This window comes from Pipistrellus kuhlii, unplaced genomic scaffold (assembly GCF_014108245.1).
Source record: "Pipistrellus kuhlii isolate mPipKuh1 unplaced genomic scaffold, mPipKuh1.p scaffold_m20_p_56, whole genome shotgun sequence".
Classification (NCBI taxonomy): domain Eukaryota; kingdom Metazoa; phylum Chordata; class Mammalia; order Chiroptera; family Vespertilionidae; genus Pipistrellus; species Pipistrellus kuhlii.
In genome coordinates this window covers 1,791,167-1,813,937 of record NW_023425558.1, presented here as the reverse complement: position 1 = coordinate 1,813,937, position 22,771 = coordinate 1,791,167, and the positions used below count along the sequence as shown (strand labels likewise).

Below are 22,771 nucleotides of genomic sequence, written 5' to 3'. Positions count from 1 at the left end.
ACGAGAGCCCATCCGCAGCCGAGTGGCAGGTCCCACCGTAGGGCCGGCCAAGGCCCCCGCCCCGTTCACCATGAGGCACAGAGGCCACGCTGAGTACACGCCAGTGCGTGGCGCTGGCTGAGGCTGTGCGTCCGCAGGCTCCTGCAGCAGCTGGGGGGACTCCCACTTCGTCACCTTCGACGGCACCCCCTACACCTTCTGGGACAACTGCACGCACGTGCTCATGAGGGAGATCCGGCCGCGCCACGGGAACCTCAGCGTCCTCCTGGACAACCAGCACTGCGGGGCCCCCGCCTCCGCCCCCGCCCGCTGCCCCCGCGCCCTGCGCCTGCGCTACGCGTCCTCGGAGGTCGTCCTCACCACCGAGCCGGCCGCCAGCGGGCAGGAGGGCCTGGTGCGTGCCGGCAGGCGTGCGGGCGGGCGGGCCCCAGCCTGAGGGAGCCCCGGGCCCTGACCCTCCCCCGTGACGGCGCCCCCTGCGCCCCCAGGTCCTGTTTGACGGCGTGCGGGTGAGCCACGGCTTCAGCCAGAACGGCGTGAGCGTGTCCATGCCGGCGAGCGCCGCGATGCGCGTGGACATCCTGGCCATCGGGCTCAGCATCACCTTCGACGGGCAGGCCTTCCAGCTCCGGCTGTCCTACGGCCTCTTCGGCCACAACACCGAGGGCCAGTGCGGTGCGTGCACAGGGGGCGCTGCAGGGCACCTCCTCCTCCTCCCTCCCGTCCTGTCCAGGCCCCGGGTGGCCTCCCCACCCCTGCCGCCCGCCCCAGGCCAGGCCTGCCTCCCCATCACTAACCGTGTGGCCCCAGGGAGGTGGGGGGGCGGCCTTGCAATGACCCTCCGGCCCCGCCCCCAGGCACCTGCACCAACAGCCAGACGGACGACTGCCGCCTGCCGGATGGCACCATCGCCCCCACCTGCCAGGACATGGCCAGCGCCTGGCTGGTCCCCGAGACCGACAAGGAAGGCTGCTGGGCCCCCACAGGCCCACCCGTGACCACCAGACCCCCCTCGCCGGCGCCCACCACGCCCGCCCCCACCCCGTGCCCCCCGCAGCCCCTCTGCGAGCTGATGCTGAGCCAGTGAGTCCCTCCGAGGGCGTGGTCACCCCGGGGCACGGAGCCCAGCTCTGCTCCCACCTCTGACCGCCCGCCCCTGCCCGCCCGCCCCTGCCCGCAGCATCTTCGCCGAGTGCCACGACCTCATCCCGCCCAGCCTGTTCTTCCGCGCCTGCGTCCAGGACGCCTGCCGGGCTGACCGCCCCGGGGTGGCCTGCCAGAGCCTGGAGGCCTACGCGGCGCTCTGCCGGGCCCGGGGCGCCTGCAGCGACTGGCGAAACGCCACGGGCGGGCTGTGCGGTGAGCTGGGGGCAGCCTCTGGGGAGAGGGGGGGGCGGGGCCTGGCCCGCTTGCCAGCCTGACACCCGTCTCTGCCCCCAGAGCTGCCCTGCCCACACGGCAAGGTGTACAAGCCCTGCGGCCCCCTGCAGCCCGCCTCCTGCGACGCCAGGTGAGCCCGGCCGGAGGGCCTGGGAGCTGCGGGGGGCGGGGCTCTGGGGTGCCCTGGCCCCGCCCTGGCCCATGGGACGCCCAGGCAGCCCACCAACCCCGTCCACGCCCGCGGCCCCTCCGTGGACTGCCCGTGCACGTGGCTCAGGGACAGGCCTGCCTCCTCCCCCACAGGACCCAGCGCCCCCAGAGCGCGGCGCTGGCGGAGGGCTGCTTCTGCCCCGACGGCCGGACCCTCTTCAACGCCCACACGGACCTCTGCGTGCCCGAGTGCCGTAAGCATGCCCGCCCTGCCCAGGGGAGGCGCCGGCGGGCGTCCCTGCCGGGGCCTGTGCCGGGCCCGTCCCCTTCCGTGGCCACAGCAGCCTCAGCCCAGCACCACCCTCTGCCCAGTGCCACCCTCTGCCCAGCGCCACCCTCAGCCCAGCGCCACCCTCTGTCCGCAGCCACCCCCAGCCCAGCGCCACCCTCAGCCCAGCGCCACCCTCAGCCCAGTGCCACCCCCAGCCCAGCGCCACCCCCAGCCCAGCGCCACCCTCTGCCCAGCACCACCCTCAGCCCAGCGCCACCCCCAGCCCAGCGCCACCCCCAGCCCAGCGCCACCCTCTGCCCAGTGCCACCCTCAGCCCAGTGCCACCCTCTGTCCGCGGCCACCCTCAGCCCAGTGCCACCCTCTGTCCGCGGCCACCCTCAGCCCAGCACCATCCTCTGCCCAGCGCCACCCTCTGCCCAGTGCCACCCCCAGCCCAGTGCCACCCTCAGCCCAGCGCCACCCTCTGCCCAGTGCCACCCTCTGCCCGCGGCCCTGTGGCCTGGAGCCCTTGGTTCCAGGCTCTGGCTCCCAGGGGGACGAGAGGCTGGGAGTGGCCGGGCCCCGGAGGACCTGTCCCTTCGGCCTGTGGCCTCTGCTACCAGCTATGAACCCCAGGACCCCCGTGACCCCCTTCTCCTTCTCTTCCAGCCTGCGTGGGGCCAGATGGGTTCCCCAAATTTGTAAGTGGCTCTGCCCGCAGCCGGCCCCACCTAGCTCAAGCAGAGGGAGGGAGGAGGGAGAGAGAAGGAAGGAGGGAGGAGGGAGAGAGGGAGGGAGGGAAGGAGGGAGGAAGAGAGGGAGGGAGGGGCCTCAGCTGGGTGGGGCACCTGGGTGCCTGCCTCCGGTCACTGGGCTGCTCCGAGGGGCTGGGGCGAGGGCCGACCTGGCCAGCAGAGGCTGGGCTGAGCCCTCGGGACCCTGGCCTGCTCTGTTGCAGCCTGGAGAGCGGTGGCTCAGCAACTGCCAGGACTGCGTGTGCGACGCGGGCTCGGTGTCAGTGCAGTGCACGCCCGTGCAGTGCGAGGCCCGGGAGCTGCCCCGGGAGTGCGGCCTGGCGGGCTTCGTGGCTGTGACCAGGCCGCTGGCAGACAAGCCGTGCTGCCTGGAGACGCTGTGCGGTGAGCGAGGGGAGGGCCCAGGGCACAGCCACCAGGCGCCAGGGCTGCAATGAGGCCACTGAGGCCAGGTGCCCCGGCTGTGCCATGAGCGGGGCGGCCTCTGGGCTTCATTCCCTACAAAGGAGGCTGGTGCCTCGGTCTGCCAGGCACGGGGGCAGGGCCAGGGAGGGCGCAGAAGGGCCGCAGAGCGGTCAGCCCCCGGGAAAGTACTTCCTGGGCTCCAGCGTGGGGAAGCCCGTCACACTGGGAAGCAGCTCGGAGGGGAGGGCGAGGTCCCCGACAGCACCCGCCTCTGCCTCTCCACAGTCTGCAACACGACCAGCTGCCCCCAGCGCGCCCCGACATGTGGGCCCGGAGAGGAGCTGGTCCCCGCCCAGGAGGAGGGCGGCTGCTGCCACTCCTTCCGCTGCCGTGAGTGGGGCTCTCCGGGGTGTTCCCTTCTCTCCCCTCCCCCCCGCCCCCCGCCAGGCAGGCCTCAGCCTTCCCTCTCCTTTCAGGGCCCAAGCTGTGCGCCTACAATGACACCGTCTACGGGGTAAGGGCTCCATGGTCGGGAGGCTTCATGGCCGGGGGGCTCCGTGGCCGGGGGGCTTCGTGGCAGGGGGACTCCATAGCCTGAGAGGCTTTATGGCCTGGGGGGCTCCGTGGCCTGGGGGGGGGCTGGGAGAGGCGCCTGTGCAGAGTTCAGCCTCAGTGTCTCCCTGCAGCTTCCTCCCAGGGGAAGGGGAAAGGTCCTCGGGCAGCACCGGCCCTCCCAGCGCCGTGGCTGCCCGGTGCCTGCCCACGCCAGCCCTGCCCTGCCTGGGGCTCTGCTGGCGGGGGCACAGCCATAAATCCGCCTGAAGAAGAGCCACCCGGTGGGCCTCGTCTCCGAGCCCCCCTGGCCGCAGGCAGGCTCCTGGCCCGCCCCCAGCGCCCTCAGTCACCTCCCTCTCCCCCCCAAGGTCGGTGCAACCTTCCCCGCGACCACTCCCTGCCACACGTGCACCTGCCTGTCCGTGGACTCCCAGGAGCCCACCGTGCACTGTGAGGAGGACGCCTGCAACGAAACCTGTGCCCCGGTGAGCCTGCCCCAGGTGGACAGACCCTGGGGAGCCCCCACCCCACCCCCTGCCGCTTCGTCAGCGGACCTGACCCAGGGCCGTCTCCAGCCCAGCCCTGGCCGCTGCCCCAGAGGGAGGTTGCAGAGCAGGAAAGTGGTGGGCAAAGGGGTGGGCGGGGCTAGAAGTTCCAGGCAGGCACGCAGAGGGAGGGGCCAGAAGCAGGGGTGAGGCTGCGGCAGGACAGGGCACCCCAGCCTCAGAGCCGGGCCATCTCCCCTCCCCTCCGGGCCATGGCGGGAGCACGATTTCGGCGTGTGGGGCAGCTGATGGGGCTGCCAGGCCCTTGGGGTGTGGAGGGGCAGGAGGGTGGAGGAGCTGGGGTGCAGACATGACCACCCTCTGGCCCAGGGTTCCGAGTACTTGGCGGTGGCCGGGCAGTGCTGCGGGGAGTGCGTGCAGAGGGCCTGCCCCACGCCGGACGGCGGGCTGGTCCAGGTAAGGGGCGGTCTCAGCCCTCCCCCGGCGGCAGCCCCTCTCCAGGCTCCTGGGCCTGAGAGAATCCCACCGCTCCCTCTCCCCTGCCTTCTAGCCCAACGAGACCCGGGTCAACAGCCTGGACAACTGCACCGAGTACCTCTGCCAGGACGAGCGCGGGGTCCCCGTGCTGACCCTCAGGCCGTTGCCCTGCCCAGACGTGTCCAGCTGCAAGGTATGTGTCTCCGGGGAACTGGCCAGACTGGTGGCCTCCTGGTCTGGCTCAGGAGGCCCCGCCCCCCTCCCAGAGGCCCGCCACGCCCTCCGACGAGGCCCCGCCCATGCCCTCCTGAGGCCCCGCCCTAGAGCCAGGGCCCCGCCCAGCTCTCCCTGTCCCCCTCGCAGGGCATCCTCAGGAAAACTGGCTGCTGCTACTCCTGCGAGGAAGTGGGTAAGTCAGGGCGCCTCCCGCCCCGCCCTCCAGCTCCCTCTGCCTCTGCCCCCGGGCTCCTGCCCTGACTGCTGGACTCACATCCTGAGCGGGAGGGACCCTGGGAGGGAGCGGCCGGTCTGGGTCCTGGGGGACCCTCACCCCTGCCTTTCCTCCGCGCAGACTCCTGCCAGCCCCGAGTCAACCAGACGGTGCTGCGGCTCCAGGGCTGCGAGGCCCCCGTCAACCTCACCTTCTGCGAGGGCTCCTGCCCCGGAGAGTCCCGGTGAGTGTCCCCCACCCCAGCCGCCCCCAGCAGAGCCCGCCCGGCACACATCCCCTCCGTGCCCGGGGGCCTGGCCTGCGCTCGCCACCCTGAGCTGCGTCAGGAGGGCCCAGAGGAGCCCGTCTCCACATCCGTCCGCACAAGCCTGAGGCCTCCGGCCCGCAGAGCCAGGCGCTGCGTCCGGCGCCTGGGGCCGTGTCCACCTGGGGGTGGGCAGACGCAGGGTCTTCCTGGGGCCAGGCTCAGGGCGGAGCTGCTGGGGGAGCCGAGAGGCCGGGCTGTGGCCAGCTGAGAGCCCTCGGCCCGAGGTGGGGAGCAGGGTCCAGGGCAGGGTCCTGGAGGGGCCGGCGGGTTAGCAAGTTTGAGGAGCTGGCTCCGAGGAAAGGGTGCCTGGCAGTGGCAGGGTTCAGTGACCCCGAGCGTGGCCTCAGGCACAGGGCTGCCGGCGGGGCGCCGTCTCAGGGCCGTGTGCCTGCAGGTACTCCCTCGAGGCCCAGGCCATGCAGCGCCGCTGCACCTGCTGCCAGGAGACCAGGGCCCACGAGGAGGCCGTGACCCTGCAGTGCCCCGACGGGACGGCCGTCCGGCACACTTACACCCACATCGACGAGTGCAGGTGCGACCTGGCCTGCGTGCCCCCGCCGGCCGCTCCCCAGCAAAGCCAGACAGACTTCATTGCCTGACCCCAGCACCGCCCCCCCCCCCCCATGGAGCACGGACTCCTGCGGCCCCTCCACAGCAGACCCCCCACGGACAGCGGTCCCCCAGGCCTGCCGCCTCCAGGAGCCGCATCAGGGGTGCTGCCTGCCCATGTGTGGACCTGGGGCCGAGGCTGATGGCCGGAGGGGAGGGAGGGGTCAGAGTTTGCAAATAAAAGCTGAGCATCGTGTACACAACCTGGTCCTGACATCACTCCCGCCGCCCTGTGGCTGGGCTGCCGGGGGCCCCACGGGCTGCACCCCCCGCCCCCGGGGGCTTGTGCTGGACCCGCTGGGCGGGACCGGGTATGGAGGCCAGGGGAGCCTGGGGGCCCTGGCAGGAGCCAAGGTGGGCCAAGGGCTCAGAAACACCCTCATGTCACTCCAGATGCACGGGGCTAGTTATGAAAGGGGCACAGAGCGAGGCTAACTGGGCCAGCCAATGGGGCGTGAGCAGCACACTGGCCCCGTCCCTTCAGGGCCCGTCACGTGTCCACCTGTTTCTTCCTCCCGCGAGTCGAGCTGTGAGCATACTGCATGTGCGTGGGGGGACGGGCAACTGCCCGTCTGCGCCCAGGATGCAGAGGGCGTCCTGGCTGGGGGCCTGACCCTTGCAGGAAGGACCAGAGATGACCTCCATGAGGGCAGGCCAGTTCCGGGCGGCCGGCCACCTGGGAGGCAGAGGGAGGGTGGTGGAGGGTCCCCCTGGGCCCAGCCGCATCACACGACCTGCCAGGGAGGCAGGGGGTCACGGTCAGAGCCAGGAGCGTGCACACCGACCTGGCCAGCATCAACCACCGGGCCTCCCGCAGCTCTCACCAAAGCCGGGCCCGTGTGATGCTGGGGTCAGGTGAGCTGGCCACTCTTTGACCGTCCACCCAGTCCCAGGCTAGTTCGCTGCAGCGTGTCTGTTAGGTGCAAACTTAAAGACTCGGAAACACACATGTAAACTTCCCTGAAGGACTTTAATTCTCTATCTTCATATAGATCATTTATTAAATTAGAAGGCTGAAAAGTAAAAATATACTTTACAATCAAAGAAAATCTGGACACTGGACCCAGGAGAATGACAGAAGCACAGGCTCCAAGACGCACTTGCACCCACACTGGCAGGCAGGCGGGCGAGGGGTGGTGAAGGGCCTTCAGGAGACTCGGCGGCCCAGCCTCGGCCCCCCCCCCCCCCCCTGCCGGCTGAGGCCAGAGAAAGCATCTGCAGGCGCCTGGCCCGGCCCCCGCATGCCACCTGCCCTGTGGGCGCCGGCGGCACAGGCCAGGCGGCTGTGGCGGCGTCTGCTCAGCACGGCAGCCTGGGACACGGGGCTCTGGGTGGTGACAAACAGCGCGCACGAGAAATAGAAGCAGGGATGTGGCCAGTGCCGGTCACCCTAAAAACTCCGCGCCCGCACACGGGGCCTCCCTGGAGGGTGGGAGCCGCTCAGGCCCCCACTCAAACCCCAGGGCCCGCAGGCCTGCCCAGCGCTCTCCTCGCAGAGTCGGCTTCCGAGGCACAAGCCGGCTGCTGGCACGTGACACGGGCATGACGACGGGCCACGCTCGCCAACCAAGTGGTCCGAGCCCCGTACCCTGGCCGCCCGTGCACACCCTGCAGGCTCCCAGGAGCAGCCGCACGCCGGAGGGAGGAGCCAAATAGCCTCCTCCGGCTCAGCCACCAGCTCCGCGCTGCCAGGACGGCCGCCGAGTCGGAAGAGCGGAGGTGCAGGGCCAGGCTGAGGCCGAGGAGGGACGCTGACTGCAGCTGGCCACACACGTCCCGTGCAGGGTGGGGCTTAAAGGCGCCATTTCTGAGGAGCTCCTCCAGTTTCCCTAGGTGCCACCCACCCTGTCCCCACGCTGTGTCCGTGGCCAGCGCCGGGCCAGGGTCAGCTCGCATGTGGGCACGTGGGCTGCGGGGACTTTGGCACCGTCTCCACCCTTCCTGGCCCGGCCCTGCCCAGTGCTCACGGAGATGAGTGTCAGTGGAGCCGCAGTCCCAGCACCCTCCCTCCCATTAGCGAAGCACTAGGTCTATTACTTGTTGCCCCGAGTTCAGGTTCTGGTGCGAGAGCCGACCAAGGACAGGAAGCTGCCCCTCGGCCTGACATTCCCCAGAGCTGACGGACAGCAGACAGAGACCAGGAATCCTCTGAGCTAGAACAGCCCCACTCCGGCCACCGCGGGGGCTGTGACAGGGGCTGGCGGGATGGACAGGCAGGTGGACACTGTGGCTGAGCCTGGCCAAGCCACAGTGGCCCTGGCCACAGGGGGCGGCCAGGCCCAGGGAGACATGGAGGGAGGGACGGGAGTTTTCAGTTGGCAAGTTCTAACCCCAAAGCAGCTGTCAGTGGACTGCGAACCTAAGTGAGTAGCGGGTCTGTCCCCGTAAGTGGCGGGACTACGGCCAGGGACCAAGCCAGAGGGCACTCGGGAGCAGCTCAGAGCACTCGAGGGCACATCCCCAGGGAGGGAGTGTGCACAGGACACGGCCCCCGTGCCCGCTCACCCCTCAGTGCGGAGGGAGGCCACCACGGCCGCCCCCGCCGGCAGTCCAGAGCAGCTGCCCGGAACCCAAAACCCACCTGCATCCCTGACAGGTGGGCTGGCGACGGGACACTGAGGAGGGGCAGGGATCTCGTTGGGAGGGGGCCGGCGCCCAGGGCGGCGTGGCGGCGAGGCAGGCACGGGGCCTAGGACTCCTCGCCCATCTGCAGCAGCGAGTTGACAGCCGCGTCCTTGTTCCCACGCTGGGCCTCCAGCACCGAGCGGATCACCTCGCGGTCCATGTTGGGGAACATGTCCTGGATGGCCCTCAGGTCCTCCTCGTTACAGCGGGGCGGGGCGCTCACAGCCGCCGGGGGCAAGGCCACGGGCACCATGCCAGGGCTGCACACGGCGGGCATGCCTGCAACCAAGACGGGGTTTAGGAGGCGGTGACCGACAGCACCGAGGCCGCCGCTGCTCCAGAGCAGCCTGCGCTGAGCCTGCCCCAGGGCTGGCCTCCCCAGGGCTCGTGGGCTCCGACCACGTGACCCCGAACCCCAGCCACTGGGGAGAGGAGCGCACAGGATGGAGCCACAGACACGGCACGTGGCCCTCCTCCTTGGGAAGCAGCTCCCCCACAGGCACACGAGGTGCTGGGAGCCCCGGACGGCGAGGCCCTCCCCTGGGGCTGGGGCTGGGGCTGGGCCTCACTGGGCAACGGGCCTTTGCAGATGGGACCAGGGAAGCGGAACTCACATGGGGTGGGGTGGTCTCTCACCCAACAACCCCCACCAGCACCCTGCTCCTCTCCAGCGCCCCCAGATGCTGACCACTGCCCATGCTGGCCGTGCCTCCTCAGCACAGTGGGGCAGCCAGCTCTGCTGGACCCAGCTCCCTGCACTTCGGCAGACAATGGGGCTCGCCCACTTCGCTTCTCCGGGGTCCGTCCTGCACTGCCTGCTGCTGCCTGCGCCCAGGTATGCCACAGCCAGAGGCAGCTGACCGGATTTTAAAATTAAAGACGTAAAGCCACGACACCACTGGGCGGGGGTGTGGGGTCAGACTGCTCCCTCGTAAGGAACGGAACCCCACAGACAGGGCGACAGTGTGGCGAGAGCACACGGTACCTCACCCCACAGGAGCGTTAGAACAACTCGTGCTGAAACGTTTAAAAATTACATTTGTGCGTCTCCGCAAATTGCAACTCACCCTCCTTGGGCCAATAGCTAAGGAAAAGAAAACTCTGTTTCCTACACCCACACAAAAGCCCAGGTGTCACACCTGACCCTCGCTTCTGGAAGGATCCTCATGCCTCACTCCAAGACCAGGCTAAGCCTCTAGGCCGTCCCCCGCCCCCACCCCCGTCCTGCCGCCACCCCAGGAGCCACCCGCGGGCGCTCACCCGTGATGGGCACGTAGCCGACGCCCTGCTGGTACACGGTGGGCATCAGGACCACGGGCTGAGGCGGCATCATCATGGTGGCTGGCATGGACTGCAACACAAAGGCGGTCACAGGGTCACGCAGACCCCGCACAGAGCCTTCACCCGCAGCCCCGCCCACGCGTCCTGGGAGTGACAGCCCAGGGCCGACGCCCGCCCTCCCAGCGCCCCAGTGCTCCTCTGCTGAGGAGGGGAGTGAATGACTCGGGTGAAAATGTCGCCAGGCCTGCAGGACCGTGGCCAACTGAGATGTCATCGAGAAGACAGGTTCCAGAACACACGTAAGAGGGAGCTGCGGGTCAGTGGGCGGCTCTAAGGTTTGAATTCTCTGTCAGCGTGAGCGCATTTGCGTTTCCGTAGACTAGGGGTGTCGAACTCAATCAGAGAAGGGGCCAAAATCTAAAATCCAGCCTAAATCGCGGGCCGAATGGTTTACTGAACAGTCATAAACTGTCATTGTGATGGAAACGCAGCGGAGTGCAGTGATGACAGCGTGGTGCGGGCCACATTGCAAGGCCTGGCGGGACGGATTTGGCCCGCGGGCCTTGTGTTTGACACATGTGCCGTAGAGACAGCTGTTGAAGGTGCCTCAGGGTGCCTGGCCAGTGCGGCTCAGGGCTGAGCATCCAGGAGGTCAGGGTTAGGTTCCTGGTCAGGGCACACGCCTGGGTTACGGCTCCATCCTGGGTGGGGCGCTGCAGGAGACAGCCCATCGGTGTTTCTCTCCCTTCCTCTCTCAGCGTGCCGTGGGTGAGGGTTAAAATAAAAAGGTGCAGAGGAAACACTCAGGAGTGAAGTTCTACTGATGCGGGACTGGCTCTAAAACCGCCACACCGGCGAAGGGACGGGCACAGCGAGGGCTGCTGCGAGGCTTCGCCCACTCGGGACCCACACTGCTCTCCCCGCCCCGCCCGCTGGGCTTCTGCAGCAAAGGGTCCCATGGCTGTGAGAGACCTCTGGGCGGCACGGAGATGGCAGGAACCCAGAGGCTGACCCTGCCGTGAGCCATCATGGCCTCCGAGCCCCCAGGACCTCCGTGGCGGCTGCTGAGGAGGAGCCAGGCCCCGAGGTCTGGCCTGGCGGCCGGCCCTGCTGTCCAGTGGAGGGCCTGCACCACCCCCTCACCCCATGTGGCCCTGAGACAACCACCACTTAATGGGGGGCCCCGCAAGGCCGTAAGGGGAGCCACACCTCCAAAGACGGGCCACAAAATAGAAACAAAAATTAGAAATTAAAGAAGGTGGTCTCGACCCCGTGACTTGGCCACCACGCAGCACTGCTCCCGGGAGAATGCGGACGGAGAGGGCGGTGGACCCGGTGCCCGCGAGGGCCCTGCCCTCGGGCTGCGGGCTGCGGCTGGCCCTCGGGGAGGTGCCCGCAGGCCTCACCGAGTAGGACATGACCAGGTTGATCATGCCCTCCTTGTCGTCGCCCTGCCGCCCGCTCAGGCAGTACCACTTGTCCTCCACCTCGCCCTGCCGCAGCGCCTCCGACAGCGTGATGTGCGTCCAGGCGATGCGGTCGTCCATGGAGAAGGCTCGCTGAGGGGCAGAGGGACACAGCATGAGAGCTCCGAGCCCGCCAAGGGCTGCCCTCCCCACACCTGAAGCCCACCCCACCCCCGCTGCCTGGAGACTAAGGCCACTCCCCCCAGGCGGGAAGCCCAGCACAAATGCAGGAAAGGAGGTGCCCTGGAGCTCACCACACCCCAAGGGAGGGGGAGGGTGGGGCAGAGGGCCCACTCCCCGCCGGGCTCCCCACCCTCACCCTCTGAGCTCGCCTGCTGGGCACCCTGGCACCCTCTGCCGCTCCCAGGACACCCGGTAGACGGCCTGCCACTCGCACCACCCAGAACCCCCTCCCGCCGGCCAAGGACCGCCCCCCCCCCGCCTGCTCTGGGGGAGCCCGCGCCCACTGCCACCCCGGCCTGCCGGCCGCACCTCGTCGAAGATCTCCAGGTAGAAGGAGTCCACGCCGGGCGGCACGGTGCAGTGGATGACCTTGTTCCAGCGCGGGTTCTTAGCGCCGTTGTGGGCCGTGGGCGTCTCGTACACGGCGTAGCCCAGGCGCAGCCGGCAGTACGGGTCCATGCGAGTCATGCCGTAATTCTTGGCCAGCTTGGCCTGAAACAACCACGTCAGGACAGCCGGAGCCGCTCCAGGGAGAGCGCCGGGCCCGGCCGTCCGCCCTCGGCGCACCGCTCCGTCCTGCCCGAACCCGGCACCGCTCCGCAGCGGGGCTCCCGGCTCCAGGCCGGGCGGAGAGCGCGCCCGCAGGGGCACGTGGCGCGGCGCCCACAGGCCTGATGGACGCTGCGGCCGGGGGCGGCCTCCAGCCTCCTCAGCAGAGGGTGGAGAAGCAGGCTGCCTGGGACAGCGCCAGGAGACCCGAGAACAAGGGCACGAGCCTGGACGAGTGGGGTCCCCAAAGCCAGCCGCACCCAGGGCGGCCCTGCCTCCCTGCAGGGGGCGCTCCCAGGAGCCCAGCCTGGAGCAGGCTGACTGGACGGGGGAGGGGTGCACTTTAGGCAGAAAACACAGTCCTGATGAGCAAGACAGGCTTGGGGGGTGGGTCCCTGCCACGGGATTTGCCCCAGGAGGGTTACAGGCCCACACGTGAGACCTAAACCAAACTTCTCCTGTGGTCTTGGCCTGGGCAAACCACGCCACCGGGACCCGGCCGACGCTGAGGACGCCAGCTCTCCCAGGGAGACTGCCCGCGGCGGCCCAGGCCGGTGAGGAGCCTGAACCCAGAGTGGGACCCACACCTCCCAGATCTCAGCACCAAGACCTGAAACCGGCCAAGGTCTGCAGAGGGAACCTGACACAGAAACGCTCCCGGAAGGCGACTCGCCCCAGGGACAGCGGAACCACCCCGCCCAGCGACGTGGGTGCTGGCCGGTGCACAGAGCAGCCAGCAAACAAGACGGAGCAGCGAGACCCAAGCGGGAGCTGAGCTCCCAGGATGGCGATGTGGGCTCAGCGGGCGGTGGGCTGGAGAAGGGAGCGCCATGTTCCGTCGGCAATGCCCGCCAGCCGTCCCGGGAGAGGCCAGGGACCGGGCCATGTGGGCAGTGAGGAGAGGGGCTGGCTGGGACTGAGCACACCTGCTGCCCCGGCCCAGGACCAGGGCACGGCCTGTGAGCCCCGGGGATGAGGTCAGTCGGAGGAAGTGGGAAGCCGTGGGTGGCACTGCCAAAAGGCCGTGTTGAACTGGAATGTTTCTAACCGCGGGGCCGCCCTCGGGGGCCTGGTGCTGAGTGGAGGGTGCAGCGACTGCGGCCCTGTAGTCTGTGGTGCCCGCGGGAGGCAGCGCTCCGCTCCAGCAGGGCATGACCGGGTCCCAGGAGGCACCGGAGGGGAAGTGTGCGAGGTGCACCGGGCTGCGACTCCCCAGCACTGAGGCTGAGTGTGTGCCCCAGAGCCCCTGGCGCAGACAGGAGGGAGCGGAGAGAGCCATTCCCTGGCCCTCTGCGCCTGCCCCCCCCCCGCCCTGAGGCCCGGAGACCTGGCCTGCGCCGGGCTGCTGACCGCTCCGTAGTAAGCGCTGCAGGACTTGGGCGGGGTCCTACGGGTGTCAGAGGTGCTCCGCACACGTGTCCTTTAGGAAAAGCTAGGTTCGGGAGAAGAGCCATTGTGGGCACAGAACTAGGGACAGCACGCACCTGCACCACAGTGATGTTGAGGCGGTCCACCGTGCCCAACGCCCCGCCGTACTGCAGCTGCTGGGCCGCCTGCGCATCCAGCTGCACCTGCTGCTGCTGCTGCGTGGGCGCGATGCGCAGGAAGTCCTGCGGGAGCTCCCCGAGGTACACCTGCGGGGACAGGAGTCAGGCCGGGCCGGCAGCACCTGGGCCCAGCGTGCGGCCTGTTTCTTGGCCTGCACGGCGAGGCCTGGGCCCCTGCCGCCCTGGGGAGGGAGCCTGGCACCCAGCGGGCACCGGGCACACCAGCTCCCGAAGAGCACGCTGCCACCCCAGAGGTGCAGGCTCGGACGGGCTTGCCAGGCGGTGTGCTGCACCGCTTTTGGGGTCACAAGCTGTCTACCTGACCGTGACTCATTCTCGCCGGGCCGCCCCCACCACAAGCGAGGCCTGCCAATGGCAAGGCACTGCTCCCACGCCGCCCAGACCCCAGTGCCTGGGAAGACCTGCAGGGACGGCCTCTCCCAGGGAACGAAAGCTGCCACTCCTTCCGCCGCCCCGCCCCAGGCTGCCCACAGGGACGGCCCCCGCGGCTGGGCCGGCACAGCCGCTCTCGCAGGCCTAGGTGCGGCCACGCAGACCCGGCCCAGGGCGGACCTCCTGGCCGCCTCGGTCCCCTCCCTGCAAGGGGCCTCGGGAAACGATCTCCCCTCAGCGCCCTTAGCGTGGAGGCCGCTGGCTCTAGACCCCGTCCGCTGGCGCTTCCTCTGTGAAGAGCAGTCACTCTAGCACGGTCATTTGTGCAGCACAGTCCGGCGTGCGTTACTTACTACGTAACCCAGCAAGCCACACAACAGGCAGCACGTAATAAAAAATTTAAAAACTCGCTACTTCCCCACAAAAGTAAAGCAGCTGAAAAAATTCTTAAATGCCTTCAGTGAGCTTAACTTTAAACCTTTGTTTGCTTAGAGAAAATACTTAAGTAACTTCTAGGTGCTTTTTTAGCCCTTGAAATAGCTAGTGCCGGGTTGAGTAACTCCTGTGGAATTAAAAAATAAAATGCAAGTCCATGAGGTTCGGCCGTGAGCTCACGGTGCCGTGGTTCCTAAGAAAACCGCAGCAGCGGCCCCTAGGGAACAAAGCCCGGCGCCCGAGCTCGGGGCCAGCACCCCTGAGGATGCACAGCGAGGGCTCCGGAGCCCCACCCGGCCCACTGAGCACAGCTCCAGGTCCACGTGACCTCACAGCTGGAGCAGGAGGGAGCGGGCCAGGCGAGGCCTACAGGGCAGAGGGCTCAGCAAAACCACCACCAGCTCCTGCCAGCCGCTGCGGGCCTCGAGGGGAGGGGCCGACACCAGGAGCACAAGCAGGGCCTGGAGGGAGCCGAGCCCCTGGGGCCCGAGAGGCTGCCCTGCTTGAGGCCCTGTGAGGACACTGGCCAGGAGACATGGCCTTGTCCAGCCGACGCCCACAGGAGGGCCGGGAGTGAACGTGCTGAGACCGAAGGCGGCGGTGGGTGGACCAGGACAGACATGGGAGACCGGGGGCACCCAGGTGCTGTGCGCCGGCGGACTGCATCCTCTGCACGGCGGCTGGGGTGAGCGAGGCTGCCTGCGGCCCAGGGCTTCCCTGGACGAAGAGGCTGATGGAGAGGCTGAGGTCAGGCCACTGTAGCCCCAAGAAACACGTAACAGACCCTGGTGGAGGCCAAAGCCATGCCACGGCCCCCGCACGGTCACTAACATTTTGCTGTAAGTTCAGCATCTTCCCAAATCAAGTCAGGAGGAAACTGCGCTTCTTCACAACACCGGGGCCTCCCACTCCACGTGGGACAGCGGCCCGATGCCTGGTCAGGTCACCTCCTCCCCACACCGCCTTCCCCAAGTGTCCCGTGCCTCCTCCGCCTCTGCTGGGAGGACAGCAGCCAGGGCCTGGTGCTGAGACAGCTGGAGCCAGGGGCGGGCTCGGCACCTGTCTGCGGGTGTGACGGCAGATGGACCAGCCGTGCGAGTGTGGCGCGTGGGTGTGCCGAGGCAGAAGGACCTGCTCTGGAGGCAGAGCCGGCAGGGCCTCCTGAGGGTGGAGGAGGCAAGGCGTCTGAGGCCTCTTCCTCCCTCTCCCTGGGCCCTGTGTCCCTCCTCTATCCCGGGGCAGGAGGCGTGGTCAGTCCCCAGTGAGTGAGCCCAGGCTGGGCTCCCTGGGCCCGCTGATCTCCGTGTGGGCAGGGCGGGCTCACCCTCAGGCTGCTGCCCAGCCAGGGCCCGGCTCAGGCGCGCTGCCCAATGCCGCCTGTACAGCACTCGCTGGTGTGGCGGCCCCCCGGTGGCCAGCCCGAGCACCTGGCTACGCCTGCACCAGCCCTCCCGGTGCCCGGCGCACAGCCACGGCGCCCAGGCGAGCGGAGGGTCTCCCACCCGCCTCTGCCGATGGCAAAGCGTCCTTCCAAGGGCTGCTTAGCCCTCGGGGCGTGGGCCGGCTGGAGAGGTGGCAACTACCGAGGGTGTGTGCCAGGCAGGCGTTTTTAAAACGCTGACTGTGGTCACTACATAGAGCACCATTGCCGCCCACAGGCCCTCCCATCTGGAACGGCCCTGGCCACGCCTGCTGCTCTCCTGGGGCCCAGCAGCGCTCAGGGCCTTTCCGGGCCTTCCCGTCAAACAACTTCAGCTCGTCCCTCAAGTGTCAGCTCCTCCAAGAACCTGACTCACCCGGCCACGGAGCTAAAACCCACACATGCAACGGCGACCACCCTGCGTGGCTCGTGTGTGCAGTCAAGAGCCGCACTGGAAGGTCCCTCACTGCGTCCTGCTGCCCAAAGCGGCTGCCAGAGTCACTCCTGCTCCACGGCACCCAGACCCCTACCCCCGAGGGTACCCCCTGCAGCCCCAGCAGGTCTGGCCCTGACCTACCGTTCCTGCCCGTTCACAGGCCCGGGAACGTGCTGGTCTGTGCACCGCAGCACATGGACCCCAGGCCGCGGCACCACACGGAGACCAGCGGAAGGCAGAGGACACGTCGAGGCCGCCTGGACAGCACATGGCCACACCCCTGTCTGCACCCGGGCGCCCCACTCCCTGCTGAAGTGTCAGGGGCTTCCGCTTTGTGCAGTCAGAGCCGACTGCCCCCCAGGATGGCGGCTGCCACAGGGGAGGGTGGGGACCCACGGGGCGGGGGACGCTGACAGCCAGGGAACTGGGGCCTTGGCCAGACATCGCGCCTCTGCTGGGCGCACAGACCAGGGAGCCGCTGCTCTGGCTGCCTCGCCGCTAAGGGGGCCCAGAGGCTGCGGGCGGTCACCCCGCTGCCAGTCAGGAGAGGAGGGAGGAGGGCGGGACCTGAGCGGCCGGGTCACAGCAGCACGCGGTGCGGAGGCCCGTCACCGGCCGGGGTCCCAGGCGCGCGGCTGTCACTGCGAGCCGCTGCGGAGGCCGCCTTCCCGCTCGTGACCGTGACCGCCGGCGCGCCGGGGCCCAGCTCCCCCCTCGCTCCCGCGCGGCCTCCCGCTTCCAGGGAAGCGGCGAGGCGGCCCGCTGGGGGCCTTCCCCATCCGGGGCCCGCGGGGCCGGGCCTCTCCCATCCGGGGTACAGACTTCGAGTTCCGGATGCTGCCCTCCGGGAACCCGCCGGGGCGCAGGAGGCCCCTCCATCCGGGGACCACCCAGGCACCGGGCTCCGCATCCCGGCGCGCCCCGCCCGCGGCCCGCCCGCCGGCCGGAGCGCGGGACCCGCACGGCCGCCCGCGCCCAGGGGAGAGCCCGCCGCCGCCCCGGAGGCTCACCGGCCCGCGCTGCGTGCTGACGGTGGTCGCCATGGTGCCCCGCCGGCCGCGCCTCGCCCGCCGAGAACCGACAGGCCGGCGACCTCCCCTCCGGAGCCTGCGTCGCCGCCAACGGTTGTCCCCGCGAAGCCGCCGCCGCGCCAGTCAGCTGACGGCCGCCCGCCCCCGCGCCGCGCACTGCGCAGGCGCCGCCCCGCCCCGCCCCTTCCGGCGCCGCCGCCCCTTCCGGCGCCGCGCGCTCCCGGCCGCGCGCTCCGCCGCGCCTGCGCAGTCGCTCCCCCGCCGCCTCCCGCGCGAGCCGCTGCCTGGTCCTGGGCACCGCCGGAGCCCGGCCTCCGGGACCCCGGGGCGCGACGGTGTAGCCGGAGAACCAGCTCGCAATGGCCCTGCGCTGTTTGGAGCGAGACACCGAATTGCTTTTCAGAGACAAAAACCAAAACTCCAAGTGATGCACCGGAAGCAGCGCCTAGGAGAGACCTTTGACCTCTAGCTGCACTCGGGGCCGAAGTGTGCCCGGTCCTTCCCGCGGGACGCAAAAGCCAAACGCAAAGGGAGCTTGACCTCGGAAACCCCACGGGGAGGGCGAAAGTGTGGCGGCTGTGCAGCGGGATCCGTGTTGAAGGCCCTCCCGCTACCCCATGCCCGCCTCGCCTCCCTACACCTGCCCCAGCCCCAGCCCTGGGTCACTCAGCATTAAATGAACCACTTTTTATTTTTTAAAATATATTTTATTGATTTCTTACAGAGAGGAAGGGAGAGGGATAGAGAGAAACATCGATCAGCTGCCTCTTGCACACCCCTTACTGGGGATGTTCCCGCAGCCAGGTACATGCGCTTGACGGGAATCGAACCTGGGACCTTTAGTCCACAGGCCGAGGCTCTATCCACTGAGCCAATCCGATTTCGGCATGAACCGCTGTTTTAAAAAAACCATGTCATGGTGTGGGGGGCAGTTAGGTGGATGATTGAAATTTCTTTGGAGAGCCACATTTTTTAAATTTAAACTTCTAACGCCACTTCTTCAAAATAGACTCGCCCAGGCCGCGGTGCTTTGTGGAAGAGCCACACTCAAAGAGCCGCATGTGACTCGCACGCTGCAGTTTGCCGACCATGGTCCTTGGCGATGTGCACTGTGGAGAGTGGCTACAGCGTTTGGACAGGTTCAAGCCTCGGGCTGACGAGAGGGCACGGTCCTCTCGTGGCAAAGCCCCGGGCAGGTCCCAGCGTGGAGGGCGGAGCCCTGCCGGCCCAATGTCAGCTTCACCCGATGGTCCGAACCTGTGGTGCCAGGTGGCCGAGGGGTGTGGGCTGCGGGAGGCGCGGCAGGTGCTGCCAGAACAAGGCTGGGTGGAGGTCAGGTGCATGGGATTGAGTGGATTCAAAACCCGCAAGAACATTGTAAACATCGTGAGCAGGCTGGGGCACTGACTTTCCATCTGAGAGCAGCGTCCCTCCAGCCCCAGCTGTGTTCTCTGGTCCGTCTGCTTCAGTCCTTCACCGGCCCCTACCCCCCAGGCTCACCCCTGGCCATACAGCACGACATACACACGTGGGTGTGGCTGTGCCCTAACAGAACGTCCCCCGAGGACTCCCGCAGTGAGTGTGATGTGATTGGCATGTTGATGGCTCTGAGAAAGGCCAGGGCCGTGGCTGCCTGGCGTGTCAGGGGTGTGAGGTGAAAAGGGCCATGACAGAGGCCTGGTCTCAGACGCTGTGAGCCCTGCACGGACTCAGTGAGGAGGCCGCCTGGGGCGGGCTGCTGGTGGGTGAATGGTTTGCTGCGCAGCAGGTGGTGGAGCGGGCCCTGTAGGCACAGGAATGGGGGCTCTTCCCTCTGGGGTCTGGAGGTGACCTGCGACCTCCGCTCCCTCCGGCGCTGCTTTAGCTGCGTCCCATGGAACAGGACAAGACCAGTTCCTGTCTCCATTTAGTTTAATCCTCGCCTGAGGACATCTCCCATCGATTTTTAGAGAGAGTGGAAGGGAGGGAAGAGCATCCATGAGACAGAGACACTGATTGGTGGCCTCCCACATGTGCCCCGGCCAGTGCCAGGGGTGGAGCCTACAACCGGAATCGAACCCAGGACCCTTCGGTCTGCAGGTCGCTACTCTATCCACTGAGCCACACAGACGCTGGCTCTCCATTCAGCTTAAGATTCTGCTTAGTTTCCTCTGTGGTGCATGGGTTATGTAGTTTCCAAATATTTGGGGGGGACGGAGGGTTCCACATACCTTTTTATTATTCCTTGTTTTCCTTTTTAAAATTATTACTAATTTCTAACATAACCTCATTTTGGTCGGAGAACACAGTTTGTGCCATTTGCACGTCGTAGACTGTTCTCTGGCCCAGAATCCGGCCATTTGGTGCCTGTCCCGTGGCCACTCCAGCAGCCTGCCCACGCACGCAAATGTCAGGCCCCCACGCAAGCAGTTCATCCCCGGAGCGCTGTCTGTCCTGTGGGTGTGGAGAGAGGGGGTGGGGACCCCCCACCACAGTTGTGGTCCCATCAGCTCCTGCCCCACGTATTCTGGGGCTCTGTCGACTGCTGTACAAACTTTTATTTTTTAAAATATATTTTTATTGATTTCAGAGTCGAAGGGAGAGGGAGAGAAACTTTAACAACGAGAGAGAATCACTGATTGGCTGCCTGCGGCATGGCCCCCACAGGGATCAAACCTGCACCCCAGCATGCGCCCTGACTGGGAATCCAGCTGTGACCTCCTGGTTCCTAGGTCGATGCCCAGCCCCTGAGTCACACTGGCCGGGCCTGATGCCCGGCACCTGGAGAGCGGCTCTTACCACGCCGCCTGGCTCGTGAAATGCATGCCAGCTGCTCTGCAAACACCTCCCTGTGCCCCTGCTGCTCGGCGTCCCATCCCCCGGGTCTCATTACGCCCTGCCCGCACAGGAGTAACTGGCTGCCCGCGGAGCGGCACAAACAACGGGGCAGCCAGCATTCCCTGCGGGGCCGCGTGGAGGGCCGGCTCCCCGGAGACTGCTCAGCCCCTCCCTTCCTCACGTTCACGGCCTGACGACGGAAAGCCGGTCTCCTTGAGTGGCCTGTGCCGTCCCGGGGGCGTACGGGCGTCCTTCACATACTGCCGAGCTTCGGGCTCCCTTTGAAGAGCCAATTCACACCACGTCTCCATTCCCACCGCTGCCCTTTCTCCTGGGACCTGCGGGAGGGGCTGAGGTCAGGAACCACCTGTTGGGGTGGAGGCTGGGACTGCCACCCCTCCCCTGCCTGCTCCCTGCATCGCGCATGAGCAGCAAGGGCGTGCACGCCATCCGGGTGCTGTGGCCTGAACGAGATGGCCCGTTCAAGGCGCTCAGAGCAACCCTCGGCACTGACCCAGCCCCCGGAAGTGCCACTCACCATCACCCCTGGAGCATCCCGAGGAAGAGGCACCCAGAGCACCTGTCTGGGGCCTGGGCACATGAGGGTGTCTGGCGAGTATGGGACCTGTGTGCCCTCTTCTGAGCTGAGACCTGGACACGGATCGAGCCCACAGCTCCGATCAGAAATTGAACCATGACCTCCTGGTTCATAGGTCGACAGTCAACCACTGAGCCACGCCAGCCCACTACCTTCTTGACTTTATTTTCTAAAAAGCTAGTTTTCTAAATCTTTTTTTATTGATTTCAGAGAGGAAGGGAGAGGGAGAGAGACAGAAACATCAATGGTGAGAGAGAATCGTTGATGGGCTGCCTCCTGCATGCCCCACCCTGGGGGCTGACAGAGCCTGAAACCCGGGCATGCGCCCCGGGCAGGAATGAAATTGTAGGTGGACACTCAACCACGAACCTCACCAGCTGGGCCCCTATGTCTATTCTTTTGTTTATTTTAAATATATTTTTATTGATTTCAGAGTTGAAGGGAGAGATAGAAACATCAATGATGAGAGCATTGATTGGCTGCCTCTTGCACATCCCCCCTTGAGGATGGAGCCTGCAACTCAGGCATGTACCCCCAACTGGAATCAAACCCGGAACCCTCTTATCTCAGGCCGATGCTCCACCCACTGAGCCACATCAGCCAGGCACCTAGTCCATTCTTCTTCTTCTTCTTAAAAAACAAAACAAAACAAAACAAAAAACACAACGAGTTTTCCTTTCTGAGTCATGGACCCATTAAGGCATCTTATCTTTTTTTGCTTTATTTTATTTTATTTATTTATTTATTTTAAAATATGTTTTATTGAATTTTTACAGAGAGGAAGGGAGAGATATAGAGAGCTAGAAACGTCGATTAGAGAGAAACATCGACCAGCTGCCTCTTGCACACCCCCTACAGGGGATGTGCCCACAACTCAGGTACATGGCCTTGACCGGAATCGAACCTGGGACCTTTCAATCCGCAGGCCAATGCTCTATCCACCGAGCCAAACCAGCTAGGGCCCTAGTGCATCCTTAAGTGTGCCCATGTCACTGCCCAAATGTCTCTTGTGTCCACCGGCTTCTCTCCATCTTACCTGCTGCCCCGTTTGCCACTAGGCGCCCCCAGCCATTCCCCGCACAGCCGCTAGAGGGCGCCCATTGCAATGCACACTGGTGTCTGCTTAACTTCCCCCAGCGACTTCCCATTTCTGCTTTTATGGGTGTACACATTTTTATTAGTTTTGAAATACATTCTCATTGTTGATAGTATCACAGCTATCTCCCGCCCCCCCTTCCCTCCCTAGGACTTCCTATTTCTTGAAAAATAAAAGCCAAGGGCTTGCTGGGCTCCGTCGACCTCGACATGACCTCCCAGCCTCACAGCCACAAGGCCCTTCCTCCAGATCCTCCATTTTTGTCCTATTGACCGTGGATCCCTGGCCCGTATCTGGCCTTCTCTGGATGGGTGGATGACGGAGAGGTGGAAATTGCTGGGAGAATGGAGGGTGGATGTGGGTGATGGGTGGGTGGGTGGATGGATGGATGGCTAATGGCTGGAAGGGTTGGTGGATGAATGGAGGATAGACATGAGATGTGGGTAATGTGTGGATGGGGTGGGGGTGGGTGGGATGGGGGACGGATTGGTGGGGGAATGGGGTGGGAAATGGATGGGGTGGGGAATGGATGGGGTAGGGGATGAATGGGGTGGGGGATGGATGGGTGGGGGGACGGGGTTGGAGGATGTGGTGAGGAATGAATGGGTAGGAGATGAATGGGATGGGGAATGGATCAGAGGGGGATGGATGGGATGGGGAATGGATGGGATGGGGGATGGATGGGATGGGGAATGGATCGGAGGGGGGATGGATGGAATGGGGAATGGATCGGAGGGGGGATGGATGGAATGGGGAGTGGATCGGAGGGGGGATGGATGGGATGAGGGATGGATGGGATGGGGAATGGATGGGATGGGTAATGGATGGGATGGGGAATGGATGGGATGGGGAATGAGTCGGAGGGGGAATGGGTCGGAGGGGGATGGATGGGATGGGGAATGGATGGGATGGGGAATGGATGGGATGGGGAATGAGTCGGAGGGGGGATGGATGGGAGGGGGGATGGGGAATGGGTCGGAGGGGGGATGGATGGGAGGGGGGAATGGATGGGATGAGGAATGAGTCGG

The 22,771-nt window shown here is 66.4% G+C and overlaps 2 protein-coding genes across 2 annotated transcripts in view; one reads left to right on the top strand and one right to left on the bottom strand.

The window, feature by feature from the left end:
* MUC5B (mucin 5B, oligomeric mucus/gel-forming) overlaps positions 1 to 5,875 on the top strand; it is a 62,649-nt gene extending 56,774 nt beyond the window's left edge. The window contains exons 36-51 of the mRNA XM_045573788.1: positions 138 to 394; positions 489 to 675; positions 858 to 1,083; positions 1,181 to 1,359; positions 1,441 to 1,510; positions 1,684 to 1,784; positions 2,471 to 2,502; positions 2,760 to 2,940; positions 3,247 to 3,351; positions 3,438 to 3,475; positions 3,885 to 4,001; positions 4,392 to 4,478; positions 4,573 to 4,692; positions 4,863 to 4,908; positions 5,071 to 5,173; positions 5,652 to 5,875. Of these exons, the coding sequence (XP_045429744.1) occupies positions 138 to 394; positions 489 to 675; positions 858 to 1,083; positions 1,181 to 1,359; positions 1,441 to 1,510; positions 1,684 to 1,784; positions 2,471 to 2,502; positions 2,760 to 2,940; positions 3,247 to 3,351; positions 3,438 to 3,475; positions 3,885 to 4,001; positions 4,392 to 4,478; positions 4,573 to 4,692; positions 4,863 to 4,908; positions 5,071 to 5,173; positions 5,652 to 5,856 (2,054 nt within the window). The 3' untranslated portion in view covers positions 5,857 to 5,875. The remainder of the gene's footprint in view (positions 1 to 137; positions 395 to 488; positions 676 to 857; positions 1,084 to 1,180; positions 1,360 to 1,440; positions 1,511 to 1,683; positions 1,785 to 2,470; positions 2,503 to 2,759; positions 2,941 to 3,246; positions 3,352 to 3,437; positions 3,476 to 3,884; positions 4,002 to 4,391; positions 4,479 to 4,572; positions 4,693 to 4,862; positions 4,909 to 5,070; positions 5,174 to 5,651) is intronic.
* A 942-nt stretch (positions 5,876 to 6,817) lies between these two features.
* LOC118706934 (toll interacting protein) lies at positions 6,818 to 17,385 on the bottom strand. Its single transcript, XM_036416618.2, has 6 exons — positions 17,212 to 17,385; positions 13,455 to 13,604; positions 11,731 to 11,913; positions 11,179 to 11,331; positions 9,752 to 9,842; positions 6,818 to 8,770 (listed from the first exon to the last, which is right to left on the bottom strand). Exons 1-6 carry the CDS (start codon positions 17,242 to 17,244, stop codon positions 8,556 to 8,558), a joined length of 825 nt encoding a protein of 274 aa, XP_036272511.1. The 5' UTR covers positions 17,245 to 17,385; the 3' UTR covers positions 6,818 to 8,555.
* Positions 17,386 to 22,771: the final 5,386 nt, after the last annotated feature.

Bases quoted from the DNA above. Each gene is read 5' to 3' on its own strand.
- LOC118706934 (XM_036416618.2), bottom strand. From the start codon at position 17,244: ATGGCGACCACCGTCAGCACGCAGCGCGGGCCG. The intron at 11,914-13,454 runs GTGCGTGCTGTC...TGGTTGTTTCAG, and splicing joins TCAACATCACTGTGGTGCAG to GCCAAGCTGGCCAAGAATTA. The intron at 8,771-9,751 runs GTGAGCGCCCGC...TCTTGGTTGCAG, and splicing joins CGGCTACGTGCCCATCACGG to GCATGCCCGCCGTGTGCAGC.